General features: G+C 42.8%; 1 protein-coding gene across 1 annotated transcript in view; it reads right to left on the bottom strand.

Annotated features, from left to right (window-relative positions):
- SEL1L (SEL1L adaptor subunit of SYVN1 ubiquitin ligase) overlaps positions 1-23,826 on the bottom strand; it is a 59,179-nt gene extending 35,353 nt beyond the window's left edge. The window contains exons 1-3 of the mRNA XM_068966461.1: positions 23,728-23,826; positions 18,428-18,465; positions 17,151-17,382 (exon numbers count right to left, since the gene is read on the bottom strand). Of these exons, the coding sequence (XP_068822562.1) occupies positions 17,151-17,382; positions 18,428-18,465; positions 23,728-23,797 (340 nt within the window). The 5' untranslated portion in view covers positions 23,798-23,826. The remainder of the gene's footprint in view (positions 1-17,150; positions 17,383-18,427; positions 18,466-23,727) is intronic.
- Positions 23,827-24,061: the final 235 nt, after the last annotated feature.

Here is a 24,061-nt window from a genome sequence, read left to right as displayed (position 1 = left end):
GCCCCGCAAAAAAAAAAGGCCTCTAGTTCACAGATAAATTTCAATGTGAAAGTGTGCATAAGAATGCCAAGTGAGAAGTGTAAGAGCATACCAAAGGGCTAGGCCTGAGCCTGGTCTCCAACCACACTCGATGAGTGAGTACATACTTGTCAGCGTCCACTGGTTTGCTTTTACACGGAGAATTTATTTAAGCAGCCAAGCTTAGTAAGTAACAGTATAGGTTATGGAGTCAGAACACTCAATTCAAACTCTACTGATTATTACCTGTGCACTTTGAGTAAGTCATTTAATCTCTCTCCTTATTCACAAAAGTATTTGCAGACAACTTCCTAATCTACAAATAGGGACAGCAGTCCTTGCCACATAGAGTTACTCAAAAAGACGAACCGACACAGTACACATAAGGGACTCCGCATGGTGCCTGCCACTTAAGGTGATGAGTCTAACAGATGGCACGTCTATTATTATTACTGGCATGTCTGCTCTGAAAGGCTAGAAAATGTACGCTCCTTCTTTCCAGTGTAAAGAAGACTACATCCTAAGGCTACTTTGAAAATTAGTTTCAGTTAAGTTATGAAAGGCAAATGAATTTCTAACAGTTTATACCAGATAAAAGTCACTCACCATCCTGGTAATTACTGACCAGGGGCAGTAACTTCTTCTTTGATCTGTCCACTTTTTAACAAATGATCTTTAATTCAACCTATAAGCAAAGCATCCTTTATCAGCAGCCTCAGAGGGGTCACTATCACTACAGAACCTGAAAAAGGTACTCCTATGCACTGCCAATGGGGTCAAATCTGCTTTAGAAAGACACTATTTGTATAACTGCAGTTTGTAAACTCGAATTTCAAACATCCAACGGTTTAACGAATATTTAATTTTTTCCTATGAAAACTGAAATTTCTGTTTTAAAGGCAAATAGCTTGTCATAAGAATTCTAGTTTGCCAAAACTTGTGCTTTTTAAGAGGTTCAAATATATGACAGGATTCTTTCATGTGATGGAATGATACGCCAGAAAAGAAACTAAAGAGAAGCCAAAGGCAATACAAGATTTAAACCCGCTACTGAGTCAGCAATAACTTAAGCTGGAAGAGCACCAGGGTGCACCCGCTTCCTCAGTTGTGTTAACTGAAAAATCCTCGTTAAATTATACACTGGTCAAGTAATGTGATTATAAGCAAGTTAACAGAAAGAAAATCGGTATTTCTCAGTTATCTTCTCCAAGCAAAGTCACCACAGGGAAGCTGCTATTGCCTTTAAAACCTGTTTTAAAGTCTTCCAAAAGTTACTGACTGAGGCTGGCTAGTTTCAAGTCAATTATCTCAGGTATGTATTCCTCACACTAGGGTTAATTTCAGTTAAGTTTCTTTCCGCGGAGAAATTCGGTAAGAATTTCAAAGCTATTATTTTAAAAACAGCCATGAAAACGGTAGTAGTTTTAAAACCAATGGTAATCACTGCTCTGGCATATGGAGGCTGACTGATTAGCAATCGGAGTTAATGATAGCCAGTAATCAAATCCGACACTCAAAAGGGAAAAATGTGCCATTAAGTCAATTCTGAACCATCATGCAAAAATGACATAGCATCACAATTTATCTAGACTGTGGGAGTAAGATATTAAGCTTATGGTATTTGAGAACTTAGAATGATGAACAAAACACTTTATTTTTAAACTGGTAGAAATATGCTCTCTCAAAGCCAATTAAAATCATTTAAGAAAGCTAGAAAGGTTTTTTCCCCCCCTAAAAAAAACCTACCCTACCTGAACATGCAATCCTTCAGCGCTGGCCAGAATATAGGTAAATGGCAGGAACGTAAATTTCATACTATTGGCAGGGGTGTAGAGGGACATTTAGTAACATCTGTTAGAAGTGAAAAGTTCCATACACCTTTAGATCGGATTTTTTCAATTGTGGGATATTTACTTATAGAAACGTTCTCAAACATTCTCTCATATGGAGAGGTATGTCCAAGGAATGTTTGCACATCATCATTATTTTAAAAACATAAACCCCAAAATAACTCAGAGGTAAGGAAGAGAGGGTTGGTTAAATCAACTACAGTGCAGCTGTTACAGAGACACCAGGCATCCACACCGATGGATTCAAAGGTTGCTATAGACTAGTGGAGACACAGCAGAAGATGAAAGCTGAGTCCTTGGGGCAAACTTCTATTTCAACATCAGACAGATTCTGAGGAACCGCAGCCAAGTGAAGAAAGCATCCTCAGAGAAAGGAAAACAGCAAAAACGCGGAAGATGAGCCAGGAAGATAAGGACCAAGGACTGCCCAGGTCTTCAGCCATCAGGATGTACCTGGAGGGGCGTGGATTTAATGGTCTGGCGGGGGGACCGGGGCCTCACTCCACTCAGTCTCGAGAGCGGAAAGAGAGGAACTGAACTCAGTGGACAGAGACCTCTTTTCCAAGCAAGACTGCTATGACGGCGAGGGGAGAAGTGAGTCGGCTGCTGGAGCGGAACTGGGGGTCAGGTTTTGGTTTCTCTGATGTTCAGGTATCACAGCATGTTTGAATGTTGGTGCAGACAGAGAATGTGACTGCCATTCAGTGAACAAAGAACTCTGTCTGCCCAGAGATCCCCAGCCACTGCAGCTGTCCCGCCCCCAACAGCACACCCTGAGGGGATTCAGGGTGGGGAAACACAGGACAATGGGTCTGTCAGGTACCATGCTCATCTCAGGGATAATCTCAACGAGCCCAAACTCCTGTATCTTCTCAAACACAGAAAAGCAGTAAAATCATTACCTTGACAAGTCCAACTTTTGTGATTACCTGCATTCCCCGACCCGCCCCCAACAAAAACTCCTATATATCTTGGCTCTGCCCTTGCCTCTTTGGAGCAGTTCCTAAGAGTGACCTGAGAGGCTGTCTCCCATGCTGTAGCCCTCAGCAAGGTCCCTGAATAAAGTATTATTTGCAATCTGTAGGTTGCACATTTTTCTTCCGTTGACAATTGACAAGAGAAAACAACAAATGTGGCTAGAATTTTGCTATTGGTCCTGAATGAAAAACCCTGGAATACTTATATCTTTTCCTCATTTTTATTTTTAAATTCAAAACAAAAACATCAACTTCTTGATTCACACAAATAAAGGCAACTGTTCTGGCTCAGCAAATTTCCTCATTTTTCGAGCATTTATGCCATTAAAGTGGGCTTCCCTGATAGCCCAGCTGGTAAAGAATCTGCCTGCAATGTAGGAGACCCGGTTTAATTCCTGGGTTGGGAAGATCTGCTGGAGGAGGGATAGGCTACCCACTCCAGTATTCTTGGGCTTCCCTTGTGGCTCAGCTGGTAGAATCTGCCTGCAATGAGGGAGACCTGGGTTTGATCCCTGGGTTGGGAAGATCCCCTGGAGAAGGGAAAGGCTATCCACTCCAGTATTCTGGCCTGGAGAATCCCATGGACTGTATAGGCCAGGGGTAGCAAAGAGTCAAACACGACTGAGCAACTTTCACTTTCACGCTATTAAAAGTAGTACAAACAAAACACAGATACAGATGATTTAAAGCAAGCATACTTGAGATAAAGCAAATGGTACAGGATGCATATTTACTGTTGACTGAGAAGTATGGTATATTAATCTTCTAAGGAAAAGAACAATTTTATGTTAGTTGCTACAAGAAGACTGCTTTCATCCAAGGTTGAGAATTGCTAACTACAGTTGAGAAGTTACATGTTAATGAAGGGAGGACAGATACATACACACACTATACTAAGGAAGGCACTGCTTTAAGGACTAAGATGATTTTTCAGAAGAAAAATGAAACGCAGTCAGATGGGACAATGAACAAAACATTAAGTCCACAGGTCATACAAGCTCAGTTCTCTCTGTGAAAACACTTAAAAGAAGATAAAGAAGCAAGTACTGGCCCATGCGCCCAGAGGAACGGGACAAACTTCAAGACACTTAGGTGACAGGAACTGTCAGAAGCCATGCAGAGTGAAACCTGCTAAGGAGAACTGCTACTGAAGGACGGCGAGGGACTCCCCTGGGGGTCCAAGGGTTACAAAGCCACCATCCAGTGCAGGATACCCGGGTTCAACCCGTGGTTGGGGAACTAAGCTGTGGGGCAACTAAGACGTGATGCAGCCAAAAAAAAAAAAAGAACAGTGAGTTTCAGTAAATAATGACTGTAAAGGTACTTGAGTTTCAAAAGCGCTGGTGGGGTGCTATTTCACAGGATGGTCTCCCAGGGGAGTTTCCTTCCACAAATAATTTGCTGCACAATAGAACAAAGAAACAACGATGACAAAAGAAATCTTTAAAGTCAGACCCGTTGAGGGTCACGACCCATTTCCTTAACCATCTATACATATTCTGTGTAGTCTGAGTACTAAGGTTTGTTTATTCCTTGCCACCCTCTTGCACATGATGATGAAGCAAAGATGCGATCCTATTACTCAGTCAACTTTCATACTCCAGAACCCACTTTTAAGCACGTTTAGTAAGTTTCAACACTATGCCGTTCAAAACAGAGAAAGATGCTGGTTATTTCTTTTTTCTTTTTATTTTTTAGACTATTAGGATAGCGTGTTTATTGCAAAAAAGATGATTCAAGCAATGGGAAAGTATACAAACTTAAAAGAAAAATCACACTTTAGTTACCAATGAAAACTACCTTTTTCTCCAAAGGTAATGACTGTTACTAGAAAAGAGATTCATTTCTCAAGTGCAAACATATTGGGGGAAAATGGCTTTCTTTCAAATAAGGGACCTGTGATGGTTAATGGTGCTTCCCTGGTGGCTCAGATGATTAAAGAATCTGCCTGCTGCTGCTAAGTCACTTCAGTCGTGTCTGACTCTGTGCAACCCCATAGACGGCAGCCCACCAGGCTCCCCTGTCCCTGGGATTCTTCAGGCAAGAACACTGGAGTGGGTTGCCATTTCCAATGCATGAAAGGGAACAGTGAAAGTGAAGTCGCTCAATCGTGTCCGACTCTTCGTGACCCCATGGACTGCAGGCTACCAGGCTCCTCTGTCCATGGGATTTGCCAGGCAAGAGTACTAGAGTGGGGTGCTATCGCCTTCTCCAAAGAATCTGCCTACAATGCGTTAATTCTGTGAATAAACTTGGCTAGGCCACAGCATTTCAGGTGTCTGGTCAAACTCTACCCTAGGTTTTCATGATGGTGTTTTTGGATGAGATTAACACTTAAATCAGTGGATTTATGTGAGTAAAGCAGATTACCCTCCACAATGTGGGTGGGCCTCATTCAAGCAGTTAAAGACCTAACAGAGGGCAAGAAGGAATTCTGCCAACACAGAGCCTTCAGTTCTACTTCTCTGAAGAACCCTGACTAATACAGGATCATACTAGGTGAATTATTTACAACACGGCATTTTCATTTACCACTGATGTTCCCTCCAGTGGCAGCCAGTGCAAACTGGCTAGTAATTCTTAACACCTTCCTTACTGCTACAGTTTTTCCAGTAGTCAAGTATGGATGTGAGAGTTAGACCATAAAGAAGGCTTAGTGCTGAAGAATTGTGGTTTTGAACTGTGGTGCTGGAGAAGACTCTTGAGAGTCCCTTGGACAGCAAGGAGATCAACCCTGAATATTTATTGGAAGGACTGATGCTGAAGCTGAAGTTCTAATACTCTGGCCACCTCTGTGAAGAGGGGACTTGTTGGAAAAGATCTTGATGCTGAGAAAGACTGAGGGCAAGAGGAGAAGCAGGTGACAGAGGATGAGATGCTTGGACTGCATCACTGACTCAATGGAAATTTGAATAAGCTCCGGGAGTTGGTGATGGACAGGGAGGCCTGGCGTGCTAGTCCTTGGGGTTGCAAAGAGACAGACAAAACTTAGTGACTAAACAACTCACTTCTGTAGAGCGAGAGATGGAACAGGTCAAGTGAGAAGTTCTGACATTTCCTCTAGTGATTTCTGAAGGGGGCTCCTGCTCCTCTGACGCAGGCACCACACCTTCCTAAGGACCTGGGACCCGGAGGTCCAACCATCACCAGCGTGATCACTTGGGACAGACATGACCATGAAGTCAGCTCACGGAACAGGAGAGAAAGGAGCTGGAGTCCTTGATGGCATGAGTCCTGAACCACCTTCTCTATGGAGTTCTGATTACGTGAGTCAAACAAACTTCTGCTCCTGCCAGGGTTTGGTGGATTTTCTGCTATTTGCCAACAAAACACGACCCTTTTAAAATGACCATTGAGTGTTTGGTAACGGGAATACCACAGTGTAAATCATTTTCCCTCTTAGTGGCCTTTTATTCACTCATTTTCAACAAATGTTTATTACCGAGATGATATGCAGAAAACAGGTAACACAGCAGACATGACTGTCATCCTTTGAGAGCCTGTCCTTGGCTGGCATCTGGGGACTCAAGACGTGGGGAGGGTTCCTGCCACCCTAGTGACTCACTGGGCCTAAACTGCTTGTACAAACAACGTGGCTGATGCTCAACATCTGTGTTCCTTCTGGGAATCTGTAATTTCGGTGGATGCCAGGCAGACAGTGATCACATGATTAGTCTCCACTAAAAACTCCAGGCGCTGGGTCGCTAATGAGTTTCCTTGGTGGATGACATTGCACACAAGTGTCACCTGTGCTAGGGGAATTAGTGAGACCTTCCCTGGTGGCTCAGCTGGTAAAGAATCTGCCTGTAGTGCGCGAGACCTGGGTTTGATCCCTGGGTTGGGAAGATCCCCTGGAGGAGGGAAAGGCTACCCAGTCCAGTATCCTGGCCTAGAGAATTCCATGGACTGTATAGGCCACAGGGTCATAAAGAGTCGGACACGACTGAGAGACTTTCACGTCACTTCACGTGACTCTGCTGGGAGAGGACCTTTGCACCTTGTTTGCTCTGGACCTCGCCCCATGCTGATTTTGCCTTGTACCTTTTTGCTACAATAAATCACAGCTGTGAGGATAACTACATGCTGAGTCCTCCCGGCAAATCACGGAGGCCAGGGATGGTCCTGGGGACCCCCAGTACAGCTGGCATCAGATGGGCTTCTTTAGTTCAGGGGAGAATGCATGCACTTATCTGTATGGCCAAGTTGCTTTGCTGTGCACCTGAAACTATGGCAACATTGTTAATTGGCTATGCTCCAATTAAAAAAAAAAGTTAAAAAATAAAAAAAAAAGAAGTGTGGCTCCCTAAATCAAACCTGACTCACTGAACGAGGGTGAAATTTTGGGAAAAGAAGGGTAAGGAGCCAGGTATGATGCTATCTCCGGTGCCCAGGTGACGATGGAATTCTCCGTGGTATGCAGCAACAGCCGATCTGTTAACTGTTCTGAGAAATAAAAGCTACCTGTGGAATTTGGAAATGAGAGCTCCAACTCTGGGAGAGCGGGCTCGCTGGGTGCCACCACCTGCTTCCAGCCAGGCCAGCTAGCTAAAGTCCTGCCTTTGGGATCTGCTCTCTCCTCCAAGGGAGGAGAAAGGACCCCGCTAAATGCCCAGAGGTGAATATGTTAAAATGGAGGCCAAAATGTTAAAAGTTTGCATTGCTCTCTTCTCCAAGAAGAGAGGGGGTGGGGCTGAAATCGGATCCCAGGGCTAGAACTACACTTCAGATAAACTAGGAAAAAAGTGGGGGAGGGGGCGGCAGAGGGAGGTGACCCCAGCAACCTCTGGTACGGCAGGGATGCCAGTTTTTCAGCCTGGCTGCTGAGGCAATCCCTACCCGACCCCTGCCCTCTCTGCATTCCAGCCTGGATCTGCCCTGGCGACAGTGATGTCACACTGCAAAATGCTGAATTTACTGCTAGGAGTTTACATAAATTTGCAATGGGGGAGGGGGAACAGAAATTTTTTTCGACTTTAGATTTGTGGCCATGACATCTGGATGTATGGTAAAAATGGACATAAAATGTTACATGCTTGTAACTGCATACATGCCAGAGGAGTCATCCTGATCAAGGCAAGCTGCAAAAAAGAAATGTTAGTGGGACACAACTTCCTTGCTTTCTGCCACCAATGGTTGGGTCGGAATTGAAACTCTGCGTACTGGAAACTGAACCAGCTTCTGTAACTGATGAATTCTGCTATGGAAGATAGGGGTTTTGCTTATTGGAGCCTCTGGTAAAAGGGAGACCCCCCCCCCCAAAAAAAAAAAGAAAGAAAAGAAAGGTGCTCTACAGATGGAGATGTCCTTTTGGAGTTCTGAAAAGCAGGTTTCAGTTGGCTAATGGGAGCTGGTGAGAGCAGAGATCTGTCCCTTGAAGGCTGTGTGAGTGGGGTTGATCTGGACTTCAGAAGAACAAAACCAAAACCTCTGTGGTCTGTAGCATCTAGGCTTTGCTACTGAAGAAAAGCCTCTACCTTTTTTTTAAAACTCCTGAATTCACAGATCCTAACTGCCTGGACTTGATTCTAAGCTAAGGCCCCACACGTTTGGTATAAGCATCCAGCCTCAGTGGGAGCCGGCGCTAAACTGAAAGCCTGCATGGCCGGCTCGTAAACAGAGCTCAGGTCCTCTGGCCTCCGAGCATCAGGCTGCCTCTCTGCAGTGCATCACGGCTGTTTGGCTGAACTGTCTGGGTCCCTTACAAATGCCCACAGGAAAGGACTTTGATCTTTGATGGGACCATCCAAAATCAAGCTGCAGATAGAGCCTGTATGGTTCCGATAAAGAGCCTGACTTATCTTAACTGTGGCTAGAGCCGCAAGCTGCAACTGGGGAGAAGGGACACTACACCAACGGTGACCTCTGATCACTCTGGACTGCCTGAGTCAACTCCGACCTCCTCCGGAGGACGTCTAGCAGAGGTCAGCTCCCCGGGCCGTTCGAGATGACGAACTGACACCTGACTTTGCCTCCCTCACTCTCTCCGGCTGCGGTATACGGCTTAGTGCAATCTGATTAGCCAAGGCAGCCGTCCTCAGAAAGGGACCAGTCTTTTCTAGGCTGGTCACTGGGGAAGTGATGTTCACAGGGTGAATTTTTTGTTTGGAAATTCAAGAGTTTTGTCCTGACCAATCTGTGCATGTGGTATTTTTCTGGTTCAGCTGTACTAACAGAATTTTTTTTGTGTGTGGTAATGCAAGTAGGATCTTCCCCAACCAGGGATCGAATCCAGGTCCCCTGCGATGGAAGGGTGGTGTCTTAACCACTGGACCCCAGGGAAGTCCTTAAGGGGATATTCCTATGAAGATGTTTTGCCACCTCTTTCCCACAACCCGTCCAGACGGGAGGTCAGGATGAGAGCAGGGGATGACCGGAAAACATAAAATGACGACTGCTGAACGGAAGCACAGATGTTGTAACCACCAAGGAAAACGAGCCAAAGCCCCTGCACCTGGAAAGGCACGGGGAGGGGAGGGGGTGCATGATCCTTGTTTTTCGAAGCTATTTCTGGAAGTGTCTTCCCCTTCGTGAAGGAACACCCTCTGGGCCCCTCTGCAAGCTGTTGAGAGCGCTGTGAAGTCAGACTCTGAGCCTACGATCACACCTGGCAGGGCTGCTGAGCGGCAGAGGGGCTGACCCAGGCGCTGCACTTTCCACGCAGAAGACCTCCAGAGGTCGACCACACTTGTGAGGTGGACCAACTGTCGTCACAGATGACAAAACTCTAGGGAACTGACTGGCACTGAACGTAAACGATCCGGGCTGGACCGGGAACCCTAGGACAAGAAGCCCACGGTGGGCAGCTGTGTCATTAGTTAGCTCAGTCGCTCAGGCGTGTCCGACTCTTTGCGACCCTGTGGACCGCAGCACGCCAGGCCTCCCTGTCCATCATACTGTCAATTAGTGTCTTGTTCTGGGTACCCAGAGATCATAAACTGCTTTTTTTGGATTCCCTGGGAATCCCCGGCAATTCCTCCTGGGATGGGACTTCTGTATGTGTGCCCTGACTATCACGACACTGCCTCAGCCCTACAAGGCTTTCAAGCCAGCTTCAGTCTACTGGCCAGACTGGTTCCGGGCCTGAACTCATGCTGGTGGTGGTGTTTAGTTCCTCAGTGGCATCTAACTCTTTTGTGATCCCATGGACTGTGGCCCGCTAGGCTTCTCTGTCTATGGGATTTTCCAGGCAAGAATACTGGCAACTACTGGTTGCCATTTCCTTCTCTATGGAATCTTTCCCAGGGATCAAACCCATGTCTCCTGCATTGGCAGGTGGATTCTTTACCACTGGGCCACCAGGAAACTGATGCCTAGAGTCAGGTAAAAAAGGCTAATACAGACACTTAAGGAGGATGCTAACCTGCCTTTCCAAGGCAGATCTTTATGATTAATGGGATTTCTCAGTTGGCTAAAACATGTTAAGGAACACAGCTGAAATCAATACTGCACGGGGTCTCCTCATTCTTGCCATCTGGGTCACACTGATAATTTTGCTGTAAAGACGACCTGGCCAGTGACCAAGGGGGTCTGTGGGGACACAGAGAAGAGTGAGCATGGCGGGCCTGAAGTACTGTCCTTGAAAAGGCTTGTTTACCAGGCCAGCCCTTGGCTCGTGTCTGGGAACTTAAGATCATGGAGGGTTCCCACCACCCTCACAGTTACCAGCGACTCACCTCAGCTGTATAAACAACATGCCTTATACTGAACACCTGCTTCCCTTCTGGGTGAGCGCGAGGAACGCAGCCCTTAAGTGACCTGGCCCTTGTAGAAACTCCGGGTCCTGGGCCTCTGACACTTCACACGTGTGCTCACAGCTCCCTGTAGGGAAATTAAACACGTCCCGTGTGACTCCCCTCGGGGAGGACCCCTGCAACTTGTGTCTGGCTTCCCCAGACTCACTCTGTGCACCCTTCCCTTTGCCGATTTTGCTTTGTATTCTTTTTCTGTAATAAATCATAGCTGTAGGTATGACTATATGCTGAGTTCTGTTGAGTCTCTCCAGAGAATCATCAAGCCCAGGGGTGTAGTCTTAGGGATCCCTGACAGCTGGGAATTAAGTGTGAAAGGTTCAACACGCAGCAGAAGGCAAGTGTGACTGGAGTCACGTGAGTGACAGAAGACGAGGTCAGACAGGAGGGGCTTGGTCATTTAAAGCCTTGTTTGGATTTTATTCTCAACGTGGCAGGAAGCCACTGGTGGCTTGTGAACAGGAAGGAGGACCAGTCTGGCTGCTGTTAGATAACTGACCTCAGGGGGAAAGGGTGCAAATGGGGGGACTGGATAGGAAGTCCTTATACACAAGAGACTCTTAGCTACCCTCAGGAACCACTTCGGAAAAAAGAAGCCTAAGTCTGGCTTTCAAGATGCGCAGAAATGTGACACGTGGATCTGGGCGAGGAGGTGAGCAAGGAATCCCAAGCGGTGGGGCAAGCTTGTACAAAGGCCCAGAGGCACAGACCTCTGAAGAAGGGTGACGGGCTTAGTCTCCTTGGAAAAAGGCACATGGAGGGGGAGGTTCAGGAGATGAAGCCACAGAAGATGATGGCCACGCGCATAGAGAGGCTTTGTCGGTCACCCTGGGGAGCAAGGACTTCATTTCACAGGTGAATGGGAGCTAATGGGAGTTGTAAACAGGGAAGTGACAGGACCACATTTGGGTTTTAGGAAGATCCGTATGGCAGAGACAGGGACGAGAGGCTGACAGAGGAAGCAAGTCTAGGAGTTAACTGTCATATGACCCAGTTCTCATGCAACTGCGACCGCACACACACACCAAGCCATGCAGACACAACGTAAGTTTCATGCATGTACGTAAGTCCTCTCACGTACTGAGAACGTTAAAACAAGTGTGAATGAAAAGAAAAAAACAATTACTGAAAAACTGAACAATCTACATGTTTAAAAAGTCCTTGGTATGCCCACACACAGCATTACAGAAATGATTTTAAAACACATCATGCTACAAATCACTAGTAAAATACATGCTAAGAACAAAAGGAACCACAGTGAAGTCTTAAAACTACATTCAGTGACCTTACTGTTAGCGGTACGGTTGCCATTGCTATTTTGAAATGATATATACTTTGTTTGCTTGTCTGATTCAAGTAAGATAACATCCATGTTGTTAGATACCAGCATCAGGGCCAAGGAGACCCTAACATAAAAACAAAGAAGCAAAGATCCTGACTAGCGGCAGCTATGAAATCCATTCTCTCCTTTCACTGTCTGAGAAACAGAGAGATAGCAGTGGGATCAAATCATCTGAGAAACACACCAGAGGCCTTCCCGATGCCACCGGGAGAGTCCCTACCTGTGCACTGCTTTAGCCGGCTGGAGCTGGTCTGTCCAGACTGCTCACTGTGCAGAGACCCAGGATGTCAGTATTTACCAGGCATGACTTCCTAGAGAACACCACACAAGTCATGCAGTTATCAGGGAATACCCTGAAGATGTCTGATCACCGAACAGCTCCCTACTGTGGGGCTGACATTCCGCATGCATCGGTCAAAGCCGTCGTAAGTTAAAATCGCGTGTTAAAATCAGCCAGGGCGCATCTTAAATCAGGCAAGACAGGACCTGGGAGCGGCTCTGGCGGCCTCCGACCTGTGACTTGTGCCTTGTGATGGTTACATCTTTGAAAATATTAGTCAAGTTGGACAGTAGGTAGGATCTTGGATTCTTGTGAACTCAATTTGTCAGTCTGACCGTTTGTTATCTCACCTGTAATATTTAATCTGAACTGGAAAAAAATCAATATGAATGTTGTATTTCCTAAGTCTTTCACCCAAAAAGAGTCTATTAGTAATGATAATGCAGCTGCAATGCCTATCCTTGATGTCTACATTACACTCTTCAAAATAAATACTATTTCCCACTAAAAGGAGGGCTGAGATTCATTTTTAGGTCAGGAAACGTATAAGATGAATTTGGGACATCTCGTCCAGCCTAAAAAGAAAAGTTTAAAAGTTACCTACAATTAGTCAAAAGCACAAAGGAATAAACTTAAAGGGACTCTCAATGGCCAAAAATGGAAAAATGTAAACAATAAAAAAGATGATTACAAAAGAGTAATGCATAGATATATAAAGCCCATGGATTTCGAATGATGCTCAAAAGCAAAGCAAAACAAACAGAAATGAAAACATATTCACAGGTCTCTTTTGCAGGTTGCTAGGGTACCAAATCCGTAGAAGGCAATGGCACCCCACTCCAGTACTCTTGCCTCAAAAACCCCAGGGACGGAGGAGCCTGGTAGGCTGCAGTCCATGAGGTCGCTAAGAGTCGCACACGACTGAGCGACTTCACTTTCACTTTTCACTTTCATGCATTGGAGAAGGAAATGGCAACCCACTCCAGTATTCTTGCCTGGAGAATCCCAGGGACAGAGGAGCCTGGTAGGAGGCCATCTATGGGGTTGTACAGAGTTGGAAACGACTGAAGTGACTTAGCAGCAGCAGCAGCAGCAGGGTACCAAATCATTATTTGAAAATACTTCAGGGGAAAGAATCAAGCATTTATCCTACTGTATGGACTATATTTCTGGGTAACCAAATAGTTGATGAGGAAGAGTTCTTTATGACAGAATCCCAGATAACAAATGCAGAAGGAATAAGTTAGAAAGCCATATTTTGCAACTTCCACTGAAAAAAAATAGATCCATACAAAGAATGAAATGGTTCTCAAAACCTCTGGGTGAAAGGTCAGTGAGGAACTTTCCAATGGCTGGATCAGCTGACAATACCCAACCCTACTGACAAATCCCTGAAGCAGGACAAACACTACATACCTCCCAGGTAATGCAATGGGAAGTGTACGACACTGTCTATGAATATTATCAATGAAAAACCAGTTTCACAGAGCTAAGAGAACAGACTCTGTATGACTGCGATACCTTTAGACCATGACATGTTTGCACTGTTTTATGTCCCTGGATATGTTCCAGTGTCTCCTAGTTTACAGTCTACGGGAACTTGGACGGAATTTGTATCCTACTGTTGTGTGAAATTATAAAAATCTTAATTATGTTGAATTGGTTCATGGTGCTTTTCAGGTCTACAATATCCTTCTACTTTTCTGTATATTCATCATTATTTTTTGACTTTTATATTGAAATTTGAACTTAAAAAATCTCAATTTATCTACTGATAAAAACAGTGGAACTATATGTAACTTTGTTCTGTATTTTCTACTGCTGCTGCTACTGCTAAGTCACTTCAGTCGTGTCCGACTCTGTGTGACCCCAGAGACGGCAGCCCACCAGGCTCCCCCGTCCCTGGGATTCTCCAGGCAAGAACACTGGAGTGGGTTGCATTTCCTTCTCCAATGCATAAAAGTGAAAAGTGAAAGTGAAGTCGCTCAGTCGTGTCCGACTCTTCGAGACTCCATGGACTGCAGTCGACCAGGCTCCTCCATCCGTGGGATTTTCCAGGCAAGAGTACTGGAGTGGGATGCCATTGCCTTCTCCGTCTGTATCTTCTAAGTCTCCTGTAAATATGTAATCATACTTTGATAATTTAAAAAATAAAAAAGATTCTAGATAAAAATAAAAAACTGACTTCAAGGATATAATATACAACACATTGAGTATAATTAAAAATATTGTGTATCTGTAAGTTGCTGAGAGAGTAGATCTTGAAAGTTTTCTTCACAAGAAAAAGAATTTTAACTATGTGGTAATCGATGTTAACTAAATTTGTGGTAGTCATTTCATAATGTAAACATATATTAAATCACACACACACAAAAAGACTAAATCTACCCAGACTTTGGACTGAGCTTCTAGTTCACAGACCAGACAGCAGATAGTAGAGTAAGTTCAATCCCATTACAAGAATGTGGCCCACTAGATCTAGAATGCGGGAAAGCCTATAGCACAAAGGACATTCTTTCTCTAACAGATGAGACAGCGCTGTGAAAACAGGGAGGGAGACTTGCTACAGAATAAGAGAGACCTAAACTCTTAGTGTGGATACTGATTGAAAGACACCAATTCCAAGAAGACACTGGAAACGACTGGGAAAGCAGAGCAGAATCTGGGTGTCGGATGACAGGAATAGGAACAATAGCTAATCTCGTGTTTTAATACCTGTAATTTTTGTTTTGTTGAAAAAAAAAATTCTTACTTTTAGAGATATGTACACAGGTAAAACAATGTGGGATTTGCTTAATCCCCCAGGAGGACAAAAGAGTAAGTGGATACGGAGCAGCAAAGATGAAACAAGTACAAAAGCGCTGACGGCTGCTGAAGCTGGGTGACTGGGTACACCAGGGTCACTACACTCTACTTTTGTACTTGTTTGGAAGTCTCCCTGATAAAAAAGAAAGGAATGAAAATAAATATTTGGCAAAAACTTAAAAATGGTAATACACATCTGACTGAGGGACAGGAAAAGGAGTGGTTTCAAAGCAACTAGAAGACTTATTTTTCTGCAGAACAACTTAGCAACATGATTCAAAAATGTCTTAAAATTTTATATTTTACTTTCAAAGTTTACTTTTAACAACTACAAGGAAACTTTCAAAGATACATTAAAAAAATACTGTTATGGTACATTTATATGAAAAAATATTTATAGGCATTAACCATCAAATTGTAAAAGAATATTAAATAATATGGGGAAATGTTCAAGATTAACTGTTATGTACAAATGCAGGCTATAAAATATATACATTCTGAACCAATTTAGTCTTAAAACCAAATATCTAGAAAAAAGCCTGAAAGAGTCTCCATTACGTTAACAGCTGTTACTTCTAATTGACAGGATTAAGGTACTTTTAATTTTTAAACAGTGGTTTCTCTTTTTGTATATTTGCAATAAATTATATTTTTAAAAGGTCAAATCTGGATCAGTTCTCGGGACTGCCTGCTAACAGAATAAGCGAGAATGGTGGTGATCTTTGAAATGATAAACTAAGTGACAGAAGGGTGGTGGGACAGGGCAGCAAGGACACATTAACAGTTAATTTTTAGAAGAATAGGTTATTTAGCACCCTGTATTGTGAGAAAGAACAAGTCATAAATTTAAAAATTACAGTGTCAAGAAAGTGAAAATTAGAATTGGATTAAAGTTTTTATGTAGGCTTCAACTAGGGAGGGATAAACACCTAAATCAGATTATTCAGGATGACTGAAAAGATTACTGTAGTGAAAATCTTAACACAGTTCTGAAAGTAACCAAAGCAGCACATTAAGATAACCCTCCCTGTCTGAGTTTCTATGTTGTGTACCACCCTGCTTATTTAACTTATATGCAGAGTACATCATGAGAAATGCTGGGCTGGAAGAAGCACAAGCTGGAATCACGATTGCCGGGAGAAATATCAATAACCTCAGATATGCAGATGACACCACCCTTAGGGCAGAAAGTGAAGAGGAACTAAAAAGCTTCTTGATGAAAGTGAAAGAGGAGAGTGAAACAGTTGGCTTAAAGCTCAACATTCAGAAAACGAAGATCATGGCATTTGGTCCCATCACTATGGCAAACAGATGGGGAAACAGTGTCAGACCTTTTTTGGGCGGGGCTCCAAAATCACTGCAGATGGTGATTGCAGCCATGAAATTAAAAGACGCTTACTCCTTGGAAGGAAAGTTATGACCAACCTAGATAGCATATTCAAAAGCAGAGACATTACTTTGCCAACAAAGGTCTGTCTAGTCAAGGCTATGGTTTTTCCAGTGGTCATGTATGGATGTGAAGAAAGTTGAGCACCAAAGAATTGATGCTTTTGAACTGTGGTGTTGGAGAAGACTCTTGAGAGTCCCTTGGACTGCAAGGAGATCCAATCAGTCCATCCTAAAGGAGACCAGTCCTGGGTGTTCATTGGAAGGACTGATACTGAGGCTGAAACTCCAATACTTTGGCCACCTGATGTGAAGAGCTGACTCATTTGAAAAGACCCTGATGCTGGGAGGGATTGGGGGCAGGAGGAGAAGGGGACGACAGAGGATGAGATGGCTGGATGGCATCACTGACTTGATGCACATGATTGTGTTTGGGTGAACTCTGGGAGCTGGTGATGGACAGGGAGGCCTGGTGTGCTGCGATTCATGGGGTCGCAAAGAGTCGGACGTCACTGAGCAACTGAACTGATGGATTATTATATAGCGAAGTTCTGAATATTAATAAAACACAAGTTCAATACTATTAAATTCAGCTTATGTAACACATTCTGTGAAATTATACTCTACACATTATATGTGATGAATAATCAGTAAAACAGGACTTCTGTACCCTCTATGCTAGCTTTAAAATTTCAGTTGCCTCCTTGCTAAATCAGACAAAAGCAAACAAAACGTCCAGACTACCTGGTTTCCGTACTTTCGTCAGCTCTTCATAGTCCTTGTTTTCTGGGTTTGGAGATTCTAGAAAGCTGATTTCTTCTGCGATGCTTTCCCCTTCTTGGCTTCTGAGGTTGTCTTCCTCTTCTTGAGGAGGTGATTCCAATTCGGACTCTTCTGAATCAAGGAATATCTGACCAGCGATTACTCTGCCTGCTGGGCTATGGTTCTCTACCGACTCATCCGACGGCACAGAAGTCTGAGAATATAAAGTATTTTTGGTTACCAGTGGTAATCAGACTCCCTCCAATCTAATCTGACCATTACTTTCACTAATCCAGACACAGCTCCTTCAGCTCCTTGAACGTGTCCTACTTGCTTGCCTCTACAGACTTTGGTTATCTGTCTGCCTATCACGTGCCCTCATCACCTGCCTAAACCTGACTGTGCGGATTTCAACTTCCCCCCAAGAAGCCTTCCTTAAATCCCCTAAGTCTTGGTTACGGTCTTCCCCTCCTTGTTACCAGTATATCTCATACTTCCCCGTATGACAGCCCTATACTACAACTTTCTGCTTCTTACCTGCACTCCTCCTAGAGATCAGGGATCATCCGTGACTGGTCTCTTTGAATAGGCAATAATCAACCTCATTCATTCAACCAATCAATTTAAGGGCATTAATAGATTTTGGTTTTAAAGAACTTATATAAGTGAAACAATGACAGAGGGTAATTCTTTGAATTAAAAAACTTAAAAAAATGAATAAAATCAATCTCTCATTAGGCAGTAAAATGTAACTGCCTTAAAGGCTCTTCAACACACAGACACACACACCACATTTAAGTTGAAATTAAACCCAGTAACCAACACTCTTAACAGAAATATTTATTATTCTCTGGGGGCTTCCCAGGTGGCTCAGTGGTAAAGAATCCACTTGCCAACGCAGAAGCCACAGGAGATGCGGGTTCGATCCCCCGGTCGGGAAGATCCTCTGGAGGGGAAATGGCAACCCCCTGCAGTATTCTGGCCAGGAAAATTCCATGGACAGATGAGCCTGGTGGACTATAGTCCATGGGGTCACAAAGAGTCGGATGTGACTGAGTGAGTGAGCACTCCAAAAGGTCAGTGATTTCCACCCTCCCCTGCCCCTGCTCCCCGAAGAATTAGTACTGATGCTATCTTTTTCTTTTTGAAATCCAATTCTGTTCTTCAAAAGATGCAGACTTCATATCCTTTCTAAGATACATAATTCATGCTTTTAAACTGGGCATCAAACACTGGTCAATGCAAATCTGAGTACATACCTTGGAATCTATGGATTCATCCTGGTTGCCTTCTTCATCTGTAAAGAAATTTTAAGACAATTTAGTCGTCTTTCTTGTTTGGCAATCACAGGTATTATTAAGTGAAAGCAGTTGATAAGTATCATAAATACTAATCAGACACTGGATAATCTAGAATTATCTAAAAATTTGTTGTATTCAACAACTGTTCAGAAAAAACTAAGTCAAAGGAAAAAGGGATGTTGGGGGTGGTATTTCTTCCTCTTTATCCAGGAAGGACAGTAGCTTCGTCGGTTACACAGACAGGAAGACCAAGAACATCACCACCAAAACCAGGTATTTCTTCAGATACCATCCAGTTCTTTTGTATACAGTTAGTCCACTACTGAGCATGAGTTACTAAATTTATAAAAATAGAGCCCTAATTGTGTGGTTTGGGATTCCACTCCTTCTTTTCTTCTGCTTAGAATCTGGAGTTACTGTAGCTTATTTTAGTGATAACTAGCATTTTATTATTCACTAAGACTACTAAAGATGGACATTAAGAATGATTAGCAGAGTTGCCAAAGATAGTTAGGATCTCTGTCTGACCTCACTGAAGATATAACCAGATAACATTACACTGTCATGTATTTACTCACATGAGATCTAATTATTAGGAAATCAATAGCCTATATTAAATTAACAATAAATCTAATCACTACTTGTATCTTTCTTCCAAATTCTTATTAGCTGTTTTGGCTCTGTCAGATTACATTAAGATTACTTCTGTTATTCTCTGTATTTCTCTGTTAATTCTATTCTAGCCACTTGTTATTCTTTTTACTGCCTTATATAAACACATTCAGCAACCCAACTGGCCATTCGCAAATATTTGATCTTTGTATTCCAGTTAAAAAAACAAGTGTCAGATGATCTTTAAATTTCCTTCTTACTCGCTTCAGTATTGCCAGCTCCGTAAGTTATGTGAGAAATTAACCATAGGCAAAAATGCTATAAACTATCTGATTTTTACTAGAAAGTGTGGTGCTATGGTTGCCATTTACCTTTACTTCATATGATTATAATCTAAATATTATTGGTAACTTGTTAACTCTTCAAAGTACAGCAAAAACATGTTTTGGAGTTGTTAGCAAAGCACTGAACTAAGCTTTAAGAAGTATAACCAACTCATTATGTACCAAATACTCAACTCTATTTCAGGTTTTGTTTCTTTTGAATATTTCAGAAACCAGTCTACTGGTGAGCTTTTGCCACATATAAAAGTGCTATCAATTCAAAGAAAACTTAAATGATAGTTATTTTCACATTCACTACTTTTAGATTAACTCCCAAATATTTTATTTCTGGTGGGTGGGGAAGAGAGGAGAACATCATGTATCAGTCCCATAGGGCCTATAACATTTAGGTTTATAGGTAGTGATGTCAATTAGTAAACAGTCATTCTTCAGGCTCACTTCTTCACAAGTGTTACCCAAAGCCCAAGTTCTTACATATGGTTCCAAGTCCATTTTCAGCAAATCTTTGGAAAAAGGAAAAAAAAAATTCACCTCTGTTACACAACTATACTGTATGTGTGAATGTATTTAATTAGTCATAAACATTAACTAGTTAATATATCAAGGGCAGATATTAAATGTGAAACTTTCTATTAGTCAGAACTCTGAGATCATTAACCACCCAGCTGAATACCTTGCCACAACAGGTCACGTATGTAGCTAATAGGTAAATAATATAGATGCCTATAAATAAATTATAGAAAATGTATATTTGAAACACTACAAGCTGTTAGGCATTACAGTAGCAGGATATGTTTTTGAACTCCCAGAGACATGGAAACTTGTGACATCAGGGTTATTTCATACGAATTGCATCATGCTTCTCTTTCTCTTCTAACAAACCAGGAATATATACTCGGGTTACTGCCAGATGAAGAAAATTTTCACTTACTAAACTGGGAAAGCCTACTCCAGATGGTAATCTGAAAGCATCAGCTATTTTCTTTTTCAAACTAATAGGTCCATTCACATAATACTTTATAAATAAGTTTCTCATGACCTAGAAATTTCTGATAGGCAGTCAGGTAAGGATGAAAAATACTAAAGTTATGTATAAATAAAAAGAATACAGTAGTGCTGTTATCAGATTACATATATCAAGCAAGAAGAAAAATGCAAAAAGGATACAGTGAAGAGTTAAGGATTTCTCACTCAACAGTACTGTATCCAAATATCGTGGTTTGCATTACTTTGGTAATCATACTCCCTGCTTTGAAAAAGACCAATTTTCAGTTTTATTATATTAGTTAACAAAACTGCAAAGTATCAAGGATCATCTTTCAAGGGGAAGTGGTCACTACAAATTCATCTAACTTGTCATGTAGATTAAACAGACAGACAGACGGATACACTTTTAAACATAGATTGTCTTGGAAAGTTTAGTGAAAAGAGACCAGACATCCTGTTTCCGGATTTGCCACTGAATCTGTGCAGATCCCAGGATACTGCTGATTCTTTCCCAGGATAATGCTGATTCTTAACTACTCCAAAGCCAAGGCCTGGACAACTAGGCTCAAAACCTGGCTTCATGGCATGTCAATGTTACACACATGGTTCAATATGGCAAGCCTGTTCAGCCTTCTTATCCTCAAGTGTCAAAGGGAAGAATATCACCTGCCCTGTTGACTCTCAATAAAGTTTTAAGGAACAAAAGAGTGAAAGGAAACATATTTTGCAATCTGAAATATATGGCGTAACTATTACCTGAAATACCTAGCAGTGGACCTAATTCACCAGACTCCGTATTATCTGGCATTAAAAAAAAAAAACAAACAGAAACAAATAGTAAACCATTTTAACCAGTAAGCTACTTCCTGTCAAAATCAAGAAAATGTGTGAGAAGTTAAGCATGTTTCATTATAATCTGGAGAAAATGGAGAAATATCTTCTAAATCTCCTTTAAATTTATTTATTTAGAAGGAAAAGAAAATGTTTCTAATAAAAGTACCAAGTTTCTACACAGTTTCAAAGTAAGTTATTAGATAATAGCTACTAACAACGACAGGACCAAGATTCCCTTTGCTGGCTGATCAAATTCTACCTGGCAAAAAATGTGACTCACCCCGGGTAACTACTAACAGTCAAACATTTTAAGTCAACACTAAATTGTGAACCAAAACCTGATTTTTAAATAGGAGAAAAACTTTTTAAGCTAAGAGTGAGGCCAACACCTTGTATAAATAAGCTATTTAATGAATAAAAAAGCCAACTGAAAGTCCATGTATTCAATCTATAAAACTATCTCACTTTTATTAACGGCACCGATTTCATACTTCCTCTGATCAAACAGCTACTAGCAGTGCTTCAGGAGTTACACCGAGTTTTAAAGATCTGGTCATGAACATAGATTAACAAGAAAAGGGGAGTCAGGGGCAGACTTTAAAGCATGATGTTGGCAGTAAAGTAACTGGCATATGCTTGTTGCTTTTTTTTATGTCTTATCATATTTGCTCTTCATGTCAGCATGCACATCTACATTGTTCTAGTTCGGGTTAAGTAAGGCTTTAGCCTCTACCAGAGAAATGTTTCCGCAGTTTAATCTAATGGAAATCAGAGCAGACGTTTTTGTGAACCTAGTCCTTTGCTTATATCAACACAACCCAAAGATTTAACAATTTTATTATTAACAGTCTTCTATTATAATCTACTGGGAATCCCAACTGTTGATTAAAAGACTTCTTCAATCATCATCTCCACTGACATGACACTTAGATATGTGAAATCTGGTCAAAAGAAAATGCAGGAAAATGTTTATATGCTTTTTCTTTAAATTCTGCAAACTGAATTCAGAGGGATATACACTGTGTTCTTTACTATTTTTTACACTTTAATGTGAAGAATCACTTGTGCAGCTTGTTAAACAAGCAGATCCCCTAACCCGTTCCAGACCTAAAACTGCATTTTTAACAAACCATAAGACAAATTCTGATGCAGGTGGTTCCTGGACCACAGGCACTTTACAGCACTGATTTCATACTTCCTTTGATCAAATAGCTACTAGCAGTGCTTCAGGAGTTACAACGAGTTTTAAAGATCTGGTCATGAACATAAATTAACAAGAAAAGGGGAGTCGGGGGCAGACTTTAAAGCGTGATGTTGGCAGTAAAGTAACTGGCATATGCTTGCGGCTTTTGAAATGGTGTCTTACACCACATTATGGATAGAATTTTAGGTTTAGATCTCTTATTTTAGAAGCAGAATGACGTTACAGCACTGACTTACAACTAGGACAGATAATTTGAGGATTCAAATAACCATCTGGGAAATTTTCTGTTGCGGAAAAAAAAAAAAAAAAAGCGTTGACATTTATACCGTGCCTTGTTCCAAAAGAATTTAAAGCCACGGAACAGCTGTTTCGTTAACTGAAACCAATTAAAATTCAAAAGCTTTACTGTACTAATTCTTTCTTTACCAACACTTAGAAACACTAACTGCTTCTTTACTAACACTCCCAAAACAGACGTTTTCAGATGTTGGCAGAATAAACTATTAAAGAAGGGAAATGGTCATTTCCACAGCTAGGGTATAAATTAGCTAATTGAAAAACAATACAAAGGCACATGAATCTATTTATGCAAAAAAAAGTTAAATCTAGAGGCTATCCATTTTACACTGATAAAAAAAAAAAAACGCAAGTTTTTTCTTTTCTTGAAAAATGACCGTCAGCAAACATGGGTTAGCTCAGAAACCCTGTGACACAGTAAAAAAAAAAAAAAAAAGACACTTTCTCAGGAATTATTTCTTTAAAAGGGGTACCAGACTAGGGACGATCACATCAAAAGCCTTCGTTCTTTTTTTTTTTTTTTTTAAATAAACAAAGAGACAGGATCATCTGAGGTGCCATGCAAACCCAACCAAACACTATCAACATCCTGCTTTTTTGATGGACCTGGCTCTGCCCAGGGGACAAGCTCAGGTTGTGCGAAGTTTCTAAAGCGACGGAGCACAGCATCTCCATGGCAGTCGTCGGTCCCTGAGCTGTCGGGGTTCATGCCCATAGAATCAGTCCTCCTTCCCAAAGAGTCGTGCAAGTTTGTCAAGTGAGGAGAGGCGTGGGCAGTGTGTCGGGGGTCGACCCTTCTCTTCTTCCCCTCGTAAGCTCCCCTCAACAAACACTCTGGCCCCGGGCATCCCAAACCCAACAGAGGACCGTGAGTGACAGGCGAGGGCGAGGCTGGAGCCCCCACGGCCCTGCCACGGGAAGGAGGCCGGGGCGGGGGGCGGTGGCTCCCGGCCTCCAGTCCGAGGGGGGCGGATACTGACCCGAGGACGCCAAGGCCGAGCCCAGCAGCACTGCCCAGAGCAGCACCGTCAGCCCGACCCGGACCCGCATCCTGCTCCCAACAGCCGCTGCCACCCCCCGGAGCTGTCTCTTCCGCCTCGGCCACCACCAGGTCAGCCTCCTCCGCCGCCGCCGCCGCCGCCGCCGCCGCCGCCTCCGCCTCGCCGCTGCGCTTCCTGCTCTGGTCTCCTTCCTCCACCCCTTCCCAGACCTCCCTGCCCCAGCGGGCAGCCAATCCACGCCCGCCGCCGCGTACGCCTCGCCCAATCGTCGCTGCCCTCCCCGCCCACCTCATTGCCCCGCCCCCGAGGTCAA

Source organism: Capricornis sumatraensis, chromosome 2, assembly GCF_032405125.1.
Source record: "Capricornis sumatraensis isolate serow.1 chromosome 2, serow.2, whole genome shotgun sequence".
NCBI lineage: Eukaryota > Metazoa > Chordata > Mammalia > Artiodactyla > Bovidae > Capricornis > Capricornis sumatraensis.
This window is presented reverse-complemented; position numbering and strand designations above follow the sequence as displayed.